Here is a 10,523-nt window from a genome sequence, read left to right on the forward strand (position 1 = left end):
AGCACACGGGTCCAAAAAGTTACAGCTGTTGCATTGGCCGGGAATCGAACCCGGGCCTCCCGCGTGGCAGGCGAGAATTCTACCACTGAACCACCAATGCTCCAGCTGCCTGCACAGCTGCCTGCACAGCTGCCTGTGCCTCCCTGCCTGGCCAAGGGCCCTGCCAACAGCAAACTGGGGCTGAAGAGCTGGTTGGGCAAGCTGGGACCTGGAAGCAGTTCTGTAGGCAGGAGCAGGGATATGGATCTCTTCATCCGCGACTGATGTGTTAATTATCTCTGGGTAACGACCTGCAAGTTTCTGGGGAGGAGCAGGTATTGTATATGGAAACTGTGTTGGCATTTTGTAAAGTCTTGGGCTGTTTTAAGAATATTGAAATATACTGTTAGTAGTAAAGTTATATATATGGGATGTTAACTGAAGCACTTATGGGTGGCTGGAAGGGTCCAAAACCATGGCACTGTGTGTGGGTCTGGTGGGCAGCAATTCCCTGCCAAGCCACCAGCACTCTGGGTGCGTGCTGGGCTCCCATTCTGTGCCATGCTGGGGGTGAATGACCCTGAAAACCTGCCCTGTTGGAGGAGCTGTGTAGACCTGGTAACTTCTCTGCAAGCACACAGCTGCACTGGGTTGGCCCCTGAGAGCACATCCTGGGCTGAGAGTTTGTGAACGGTGTAGGAGGCTGCAGGCTAGAGGAGCAGGAGGGCAGGGAGCTGCTGGTGAATGTGAGCAGGAAGGAGGGGAGAGCTCTGGTTTTGCTTTTGGGTTCCTTCAGCATTCTGGATTTCAGTACTGCTTTCTCTGGTGCTTGTTGTGGCTGAAAGTCCCTGTCTCTGACACCAAGCCCCTCAATGTTTGTATCAGGCAGAACCTAAACCTCCCTGTGTGCCTCTTGCTCCTCTCCCCAGGCTGGTGCGAGAGTTTGTGGCTCAGAACAACACATCCCAGATCAAACACGTGATCCAGATCCTGTCACAGGAGTTTGCGCTCTCCCAGCACCCCCACAGCCGGAAAGGGGGACTCATTGGCCTCGCTGCTTGCTCCATTGCCCTTGGCAAGGTAGGTGTGATGGGTTTTTTGGCTTGTGCAGGTTGCGGTGAGAGAACAGCAGCTCCTCTTGGGTCAGTGTGATGGGGAGACTCGGGCTGGTGGCCCCGCAGTTCCCTGGCTCCCTCCTGCTATTGCAGCCTACAACTGGGTTGTGTTGGAGTTTTCCCAGCACACCCAGCCACACCCTTTGGGCCCAGGCGCACTTTCTGGCCTGGGTTACATCTTGGCAGCTGCTTAAGTGTGGTTAAAGGGCTTCTGTCCATCTTCAGTCTCCAGCAGCAGGACTAGACTCAGCTGGTTGGGTGCTAGTTTGTGTTAAAAGAGCGGACAAGAGTTTCAGCCCTTCCATTTCCTGCTGTGCACTGCTGACACTGGCCCTTACAGAAATCCATCCCTGGCTCCCTCTGCCCTGCAGGCAGGAGATGAGGCAGATGCCCAGCAAACCTGATCGCTTCTCACTGTACCTGAATAAAAAAATTCAGTAATAAAATTCAAAATTCATTAGTAAATCCTGGCTGGCATAGGTGCACTAAAGCCATCACAGGCCTGAATATTTGCAGTGTATTCCAGGGCATCTCTTCCCACTCGCTGTGGCATGGTCCTTAGCTAACCAGTCTCCTTGTGCCCCCAGGACTCTGGGCTGTACCTGAAAGAGCTGATTGAGCCAGTGCTGACGTGTTTCAATGATGCTGACAGTCGACTGCGGTACTACGCCTGCGAGGCTCTCTACAACATTGTCAAGGTGGCCAGGGGCTCTGTCCTCCCGCACTTCAACGTGCTCTTCGATGGCCTCAGCAAGGTAAGAAGCTTCCTCTTAATCCCCATGTGCTTTTCGAGGACTAGTCCTCATCATCTCCAAACCAAATTGTTCAAGGTTTTTTTTCCAAGCAAACTGATTTACTTTGACCCAGACAGGTCTGAAGGACAGAGTCACAGAATATTCTGAGTTGGAAGGGACCCACAAGGATCAGCAAAATGAGCAGTTTCTACACAGTAGCCGCTGATACTGTGGGTATGAAGTTGACTGTCAGATACCTTGTTCTCTGTCCTCGCCTCCAGGATGTATTCTCCTGCTCCTTGTTGAATGGTACTAGAAAATGAGGCTGAGAGAACTGCTGCAGGCAAGGTGGATCTGCAGCAGTTTGGCTTTGTGGGGTCTGTAGTGTCAAAACTATGTCTGTGCATGTCTGCCTTTGCAGATTTTCACTGGTAACCTGCACTTCTCTGTTCCTTGGGAGTGACTGCTGGCCCATGAAAACCTGCATAGCTGGGGGAGGTGATGTGTGCTTGATCTCTCCCTTAAGAAGTCTCTCAGGAGAATTTTTTGGAGCCTAATGAGAAGTTGGAGATAAAGGGACTTCTGTATGTCTGTCCCTGTGTTGTCAAAGGAGAGTAACAGTCCTGTGAGCCTGTTGTGAGCTGCGCTGCAGAACAGGGAGCAGACCTGGGACCTGCTGTTGCAACGTCTCTTTGTTTCTGTCTTTCACAGCTGGCTGCTGATCCTGACCCAAATGTCAAAAGTGGCTCTGAGCTCCTCGATCGGCTGCTCAAGGTATTTTTGCTCTCTGCTGAGAGTCCTTGGTGCAAGCTGGAGGCATGTCCTGGCTGGGGATATGTCAGTCCCTGAGGCTGCAGCTGCTAAAGCCATCCCACCTCAGTCCTGTGGCTGCTGTCAGAATATTTTTTTCTCTCACTGGCTGCAGCCTCTTCGATCAAGGCTCTGGTAGCCTTCTCAGGCAGCCGGATGTAGGGCCTCGTGGGTTATCCCAGTGGCATGCGTGCATTCAGCTCGTGGGAGCTGGTGGAAGCAAGGTTTGAGTCTGAGGGTTGCAGTGCTGTGCCAGGCAGCAGAAGGGCTGCTCCTCTGCTCTCCCTCCCTTGCCTAAGGGAGTTGTGATATGAGTGGAGCTGCTGCTGCTGCTTCAAGGTGTGGGCTTGGTTCCCGTTCCTGTTCTGCCTGCTGATGGTCTTTTACTGCCACAGACCTCCCAGTTCCTTTTCTGCTGCTGTTCAGAGGTGAGCTACTCCCTGCCAGGTCCTGCCCTTGCTCCTTGTTATCACAGCAGTTAACTCAGTCTCCTCTGCAAACCTTCCTGCTGGGAGATGTGCTCCACTGCACCAGGCCCAGGGACTCGGCCATGCAGCAAAATCCACCAAGCATGTGGAAAGAGCTGTAAAGGGAAGTGAGGGGACTCTGCCACCCATATCCACGTGGCTACATCAGAAGTGCTTGCTCATGTGTGCAGCACAGCACTGAGGCGTGAATCAGAGAAGCTTCCCAGCTTCCTGTTCAGCCAGGCTGTCACAGCAGTCAGGAGCATCCCTCTCTGGGTCCTGCTCAGCATTAGTCTCTGCCTGAGGGGAATTGCCAGCTCATTGCCTGAATAAACTGCATGATTCCTTCTCCCCAGGTCTCCTGACATGCAGACTCATGCTTGTTATCCTTTTCCTGTCACGTGCCTTAAAAATACAGGGTGGGAGGGCTGCTGCATGGACGTGTGTTGTTAGGCATCCTAACACCCTCTGCTTGGGCTCTGCAGGATATCGTGACAGAGAGCAACCAGTTCGACCTGGTAGGCTTCATCCCGCTGCTGCGTGAGAGGATTTACTCCAACAACCAGTACGCCCGCCAGTTCATCATATCCTGGGTAGGTACACGGGGTGCCATGTGTGCCTGCCAGTCTGAACTCCAGGACGTTGTGTCCCATCAGCTTCCCATGTCCAGGCAAACTGCAGGTATCCACAGTGATGTGTGAGCTCCTGGACTTACCTCAGCAGGTTTTTAAGCCAGCAGAGTTTTTTACCTGCTTCTTTAAAAGGGCAGCTCCCTTGTCACCTTGTTGTTGCAGTCACAGTGACGTGGCACTGCGCTTCTACCAGCCTGCTCAGGGCATTGTAGAAAGTACACTTAAAGTGTTGCTTGTATAAATAGACATACTGTGCTCTAGAGGTTACAGTCTCCCAAGGGATAGCGCTAGGCTGCTTTCCATCACGCAGAGGTGATGGAGGGATGTTGCTCTCCAGGAGGCAAGGGATCTCCACTTGCTCTCTCCTTTCTCTGCAAGGCAGGAGCTCTTGGTGCCTGGCCAGAGTATGGGGAGATGTGTTCCCCTGTGCTCTCTCAGCCATCCCAGGTCTGCCTGGATGCGTCTTGGTAGTCATTCCTGATCCCTGCTTTGTTTTGCAGAGCTGTGATTGGAAAGGTAGCACTGCTGCAGGCTGATTGCTTGCTTGCTGTGCTAGCTCAGCTGTTTCCCGAGATGGGCAACTCCACAGTGTCCTCTTTTTCTTCCCCCCCATCCCACACAGCTCAGCTCTGAATTCCTCAGTATCCTGCCAGATTTGTGCTGGTGATGTTAGTCCGCATCTCCAAAACTCACCTCTTCTTTCGTATTCCTCCCTGATCTAGATCCTGGTCTTAGAGTCTGTGCCTGATATCAACCTCTTGGATTACCTGCCAGAAATCCTAGATGGACTCTTCCAGATCCTGGGAGACAACAGCAAGGAGATACGGAAAATGTGAGTGTGGAGGCGGGCTGGGCATGAGGGCTGTGTGATGTTCGCTGTTCATCCATCACTTTTGCTATTGGTTTGCAATTCTTCTGTGTAACTGCAGTGAAGCTCCATGTATGTGGTGGGAGACAGATTGGCTTGGGCAGTGGATCAGAGTGTCTTTGACAAGGTCCTCCCCCATCCCGTGACCATACTCTACACTGGGGGACAAACTGTTTTGGCTTGGTTGAGTTGTTGGCTTCCAAGCACCTGATGTTGGAGTCACAGAGCCTGGTGTGTGGTTCTGGGATGGGCGTGAGCTCTCTGAAGAAACTTGCAGCATGACAGCTTCTCTTGGCAAAGCAGAGCTCCAGCCCAGTATCTCCTGGGTGGAGAAGAGAAGCAAGGATTGGGAGCTTGCTCCACAGATACTGCTGCTGGTCCCAAGACAGAGGCATTTTGAAGTGCAGGAATGTCTGCGTGTTCTCAGGGAGGTCAGAGGATCTTGGCATTTTGTGCTGGGAGAGAGTGGCTGGACTGGTTTTGTAGGGCATAAGTAAGTGGTGAGACCAGCCTGGGTCTCTCCTGCTGCCAGGCCTTTCTGGATCCTACCCATATCTCTTTTTTTCCAGCATCCCCATGTCAAGGAACAAGCACTGAAAGCTTTGGCTGTCACCTGCCCCCCTGCTCCTTATCCCAGGCACCTCCATACCCACAGAGCCTGTGTGGCGGTGGGGGAGTTGTGGGAAGCTGGGGGGGCCTCTGGGCTGCCATCACCTCTGTCCTTGCAGCTGTGTGCAGTCTGCTGTGGGGCAGGGTGAGCTTGTCAGCATCATCTTTCCTGACCCTGCTCCTGTGTGGAGACACTTCTGCCGTGCCACCAGCATCCTTCCATGTGTACCTGCAGAAGACAGTCTCCATAAGTTCTTCCTAATTGCTCTAAGGCAACCAAGTTCTGACCAGCTGCTCTGCGTCTCTACAGGTGCGAGGTGGCTCTTGGGGAATTCCTCAAGGAGATCAAGAAGAATCCCTCCAGTGTGAAATTTGCAGAAATGGCCAATATCCTGGTGATCCACTGCCAGGCGGCAGGTGAGTGCACAGGACCGGGCAGTAGCACCAGCCTCCTGATTTGTGGTGCCCACTGTAGATTCAGGCCAGGAGTTTTCCAGCAGGCTGTTCACTAGCTCAGTTGCTTGCCTTTTTTTTGTCACTGTGCATGAAAATTCTGCTGGAAGTGGGGAACAGGCAGCTTTCCTGAAGTTGGCACAACTGCTTTTGTACTGCAGATCACACAGCCACAACATAGGTCTGGCATCCTCCAAAACAGAGGGGCCTAAAAGAAAAATATTTGGCACCTGTGGATATCCAGCACTGCTAGGAGGATCTCTGTAAGGTCTTACTGTAACCTCTGGTGACATTTGGTGCATAGGTCAGATAGTTAAGGATGTGTGTGGTTGTGCCAGTGCTGCACTGTAGCTCCCATGGGTCTGCTGTATAAGCAGTGGCAGAGAGTCACAGCTGCAGCTGGATGTGTTTCCTGAGAATGATCTTGTTCCCTAGTTGTGCTCATTAAGCTTAAACTGCTCTTTAAATGTTGCTCAATGGGAGTGGGTTTCTTGGGGGACAGAAAAGTATAGATAGACTGAGACTGGTTGTTCTTGATTAAACTGACTCCCAATGAATTTACACTGTTAAGCTTAAAATCTGGCCTTGCATCAGCAGAGTGCCTTGGCGGTGGTGCCTCTTCCAGAATTTGGGGAGGCTGTTAAAACCCCAGCTCTAGGAATGATGTTTGACCCAGACCCACAGCTGCAGTGGGTGGGACCAAAGAAATACCCTTATGTGTTGGGAAGCTTGACAGAATACTTGTAAATTAGGAAACCTGCATTAAGGGTAGAACTGGGGTAACTGAAACCTAATGATTGTGTTTAATCTCAAGCTCACTGCAGATTCAGGTCTTACTGATCTCCTCTGGGACTAAACTGTCCCAGATGAAGATCTCTCAGGATAGAGCAGAGGCAGCTCCCTGCTTGCAGGTGGTTCTTGGCCTTTGGAGCCAGTGCTGCCCTTTGCCTCACCTTTGCTTGTCCCATGTCTTCCAGATGAGCTGATCCAGCTGACAGCCATGTGCTGGATGCGGGAGTTCATCCAGCTGGCTGGCCGGGTGATGCTGCCTTACTCCTCAGGGATCCTGACCGCTGTCCTGCCGTGTCTCTCCTACGATGATCGCAAGAAGAGTATCCTTGTAACTCAGAGCTGCTCCCATTCCTGCCACAGCAACCCACAGGGAAGTGCCTGTTCCAGTGCCTGTTTCCTGCCCCTGGAGTGCAGGTCCAGGAGAAGTTCTCCCACCAAGTGCTAACGCCCACATTGGCCCTTTGGATGTGAGGGGGGTTGCGGTAGCTGGGTGGAGCTGCAGTGGCTTTTCTGTGGCTGGCACCTGCCCGTGTGTGGGACTGCGTGTTCCTTACACTGCCTTCACTCAGACATCAAGGAGGTGGCGAACGTGTGCAACCAGAGCCTGATGAAGCTGGTCATCCCAGAGGATGATGAAATGGATGAGGCCAAGCCATCAATGACTATACCAGCAGAGCCCACCTCAGAGGAATCCCTCTCCAAGCCAGAGGCAGTGACCACCGGTGAGTCTCAGTTGGTCTGGGCCATTAGAGGTGTGAGGAAGGTCAAGGGAATGTTCTCAAGAGAAGTTCTTGAGTTGATTTGGTGTCCTAAAGCAGCTCAGAGCACATGGGATCTCTATGCTTTCTTTGGAGACCTGTTGCACAGATGATCCTCTGCTGAGACAGACACGTTTGTTGTAGTCTGCATAAGAGGGTCATTGCTCTGACCTGGAGCCCAAGTGGTGCTGCAGTGCTGCGTGCCCTGGTGAGCATCCCCATCCTCTCACCATGCTCCCCTTCAACTTAGTCATCAAGTTGACCTGAAAAAGATAACTTTTAGTTTGGGAGCAGCTATCGTCACCCAAAGGAGAACTCAGAGAGCTGTGTTAGTCCTGGTAGAGCATCAACATGTGCATGGAGAATGTCTGTGGTGGGGAAGGGTTGAGAACAAAAAGGAGAAGAATTTTGGATCCTTTCCAGATTCATGGTGCTCTCCAGACCATCTGGCAGGTATTGTCCCAGTCCTAAGATTTCCAGCACATAAAAGGCAGAAGTTTGCAAGTGGGATAGGAGACCTGAAGGAGGGTTCAAGTGAAAAGAAACTAAGGGGTCCCTATGAATCAATGCCTGGGAACAGCAGTGGTGTTAGCCCTCCAACATCCCTTGGATGCTGTTGTGCTGGCATGACTAAACGTTTCTTCTGGCACAACACATCTTTGTTGTCCAGATGTATGAAATATGTGTTAGTGTTTAAATCACGAGGGCTGATAGGTGTTCTTCTAAAGCTGCACCTTCAGCCCGGTGCTCTCCTTATGACACGCCCACCAGTGGCTTTTGGAAAATCCTGCCATGAGAGGGAGCAGGAGGATGGGATTAAGACTGAAGGGTTTTCTTGTCCAACAGCAGCAGTGCAAGGCGGGGAGCTGCCAGGGGGGCTGCCGAGGCAGGGTGCGGCTGGCAGGGGTGGCAGTGCGGGCATGGGTGGCGTTTGGGGTGGCAGGAGGAAGCGGCAAGCGCGGAGGCAGCGTGCAGGACAGCATTGGTGGTTCAGTGGTAGAATTCTCGCCTGCCACGCGGGAGGCCCGGGTTCGATTCCCGGCCAATGCAGTGCTCTTTTTCCTCCTCCTTTTTTTTATTTCTATCCATAATGTGGACCCAGGCACCTCAAAATACCAGTCTAAATAAGCATCTTAGTCTTCAATAAAGGTGCAAGAGCTTTCATTACCTAACTCTGTACAGGTTTTCTTACTAGAAGAGAGAAAGCAGAAAAATTTACTGCTGTAGCACAGCAGCAAAAACTTTTTTATTCCTTGTTTGTCCCAAGAATACCTTCTTGTATTAAAATTTGTCACAGAAGGGCTTTAAAATATCAACAGAAAGCTTAATTGCTTTATTCTTAGCCCCTCTGGTGTCAAATTGCACCTTGAAGCAGGCAGGATCAGATAAAACTGATGCCTTTCTATGAGAAACTCAGCTCTGCTGTCCAGGCATGCTGATGGAGTGATGTTGCTTGTGTGAATAGAGGCTGTTGGCACAAGGGGGCACAAAGAGTCAAGTTCATCTTGTCATGCTTTGTCACCATGCTTGTAAGACCCAGTTTTAGCAGGGAGCAGAGGTTGGAAAGCTGTTTGAGTCACTTAGCTTCGATGTGGAGTCAGGCTGTGGCCAGGTGGAGATGTCCTGGGTTGGATTCTACCTTCACTGTGCATGTGGTATCTTTAGGCATTGAAATCAGGAGAGTCAAAGGCAGCTCTGCAGTTCTGAGCTACTTCTTTAAGAATGGTTGAAACCATCAGCAGGATGTGTCTGGGCCTCTGTTACAGAGGAGGGGACCCAGTTTGGGGCAGAGATCTGAAGCTGTGCCCACTTGCATTTTGCTGGGTAAGTGCAGTTCTGTACCAGCTTGTCTGGCAGCAGGGAAGGGCTTGACAAGGAGTGTAGAATGCTTACTGTAGGCAGGAGGGATCCCTTGGGTCCCTGGACCCTCAGGCCATGACTGGTGATATCTTTGCAGAAGGTCATGCAGCTCTCCAGCCTCCCAGTCCTGCTGTCTACCTTCCCCATCACCCCACTAGCTGTGTCTCCTGTTTTTCTGCCCCCAGGTTCTCTGGATGCATCTGGTGACTCCAGCAACAGCGGAGTCTTCACAGTAACCAGGTAGGGTCTGTTTGTTGCTTCAGAGGGACTTGAGGAGAAAGCTTCTTAGGGTACAGACAATGACTGACAGATGCTGGGCTGGGAGACAGATGGGGGTCTCTTGGTTCCAGTAGGGTGGATGACTGGGGATGCTCTAGGAATTGCTTCTCTCTGGTGTATTTACACCAAAATGACTTGACTTTAGGATGAACTGAGGTGTTTCTTCCCCCAAAGAGACTGACCCAGTTCCATGCTGCTGTCTTGGCGGCCCACCACGGCACAGGGCTATGGGGCTGGACCTAGGGCTGCACAGGTCTTGGCCTCCTGCCAGCCTTGTGTGGCATTAGTCAGCCCTGCACCAGTTCTGTGCCCAGCATGATCTCTCCCAATACTTCATCTAAATCATCTCTCCTGCAAATACCTTTCTTCCCATCCAGCTGTCTGAATTGGGGGCCAAATCCATCTGTTCTAATAGCTTTCCTTTCCTCCTGCTGCCTGCAGTTCCTTTACTCTGAGGTAGTGAGTTCCAACACTTCATTGTGCTGATGCTTATTTTTATTTGTTTTCGTGATCCCCAAAATAGGATGCCTTGCTTTAGCTGCTTCCTAACAGCGTGATGCCCATCACAACACATCCCAGAGCAGTGCAAGCGTCAGCTTTTCAGGTTGATGGTCTGTACTCTCTGTTCCTTTTTTTGCACTTCTGCACAGCCCAGCTACTCCTTGGTCTTAATGATGCCCTTAATTTTTTTTCTCTCATGGAAGTACAGGTCATTTCATTTGCACCTAAATGTTGGTTTATGGTGGTTAAATGATTTTCCCTGGCTTTTTTGTGGTTGCCGTATCCTGACCCTGCTCAGCTCTTGAAGTTTAGCAAGTGCAGAAGTGGATGTGCATAGGGCTGAAATGGGAAAGAGGGTGGGGGAAGAAAAAGAAGAGGCATCGAGTCAGGAGGACAAGTGATAGCCATGGTGGCTCTGTGCTGAAGATCTTGCACGTGAGGGAGAGAGGGAGTGAAAACTGAAGAGGGACAGAAGCAGGGAGAGCTGGGATGACTTGTCCCAGTGTCACTGAGAGCCAGGAGGAGAACAGCTGCTTGAGCTGAAATGCTCTGTCAGCACCTCAAGCACCAGGGAAAACCATCTGGGACAGAAGGCAAGACCCTCCATATCTCTAAGAGACCTGGTTTTGCAGAGGGGCTTTTTCTTGAGCCCTCCTAAACCCTTTT

The 10,523-nt window shown here is 51.4% G+C and overlaps 1 protein-coding gene and 2 non-coding genes across 7 annotated transcripts in view; 2 read left to right on the forward strand and 1 right to left on the reverse strand.

Moving 5' to 3' along the window:
• Positions 1-10,523, forward strand: part of VAC14 (Vac14, PIKFYVE complex component) — an 89,629-nt gene that overhangs the window by 31,758 nt on the left and 47,348 nt on the right. For all 5 annotated transcript variants that reach the window (XM_017740904.1, XM_017740908.1, XM_017740907.1 and 2 more), the window contains 9 exons: positions 909-1,059; positions 1,682-1,849; positions 2,540-2,602; positions 3,591-3,698; positions 4,460-4,569; positions 5,525-5,631; positions 6,645-6,779; positions 7,029-7,181; positions 9,263-9,317. In XM_017740904.1, coding sequence (XP_017596393.1) covers positions 909-1,059; positions 1,682-1,849; positions 2,540-2,602; positions 3,591-3,698; positions 4,460-4,569; positions 5,525-5,631; positions 6,645-6,779; positions 7,029-7,181; positions 9,263-9,317 — 1,050 coding nt within the window. The remainder of the gene's footprint in view (positions 1-908; positions 1,060-1,681; positions 1,850-2,539; positions 2,603-3,590; positions 3,699-4,459; positions 4,570-5,524; positions 5,632-6,644; positions 6,780-7,028; positions 7,182-9,262; positions 9,318-10,523) is intronic.
• Positions 30-100, reverse strand: TRNAG-GCC. Its single transcript has one exon. It is a non-coding gene; the product is annotated as a tRNA-Gly (tRNA).
• Positions 8,197-8,267, forward strand: TRNAG-GCC. Its single transcript has one exon. It is a non-coding gene; the product is annotated as a tRNA-Gly (tRNA).

The sequence above is a fragment of the Corvus brachyrhynchos genome, unplaced genomic scaffold, assembly GCF_000691975.1.
Source record: "Corvus brachyrhynchos isolate BGI_N302 unplaced genomic scaffold, ASM69197v1 scaffold26, whole genome shotgun sequence".
Classification (NCBI taxonomy): domain Eukaryota; kingdom Metazoa; phylum Chordata; class Aves; order Passeriformes; family Corvidae; genus Corvus; species Corvus brachyrhynchos.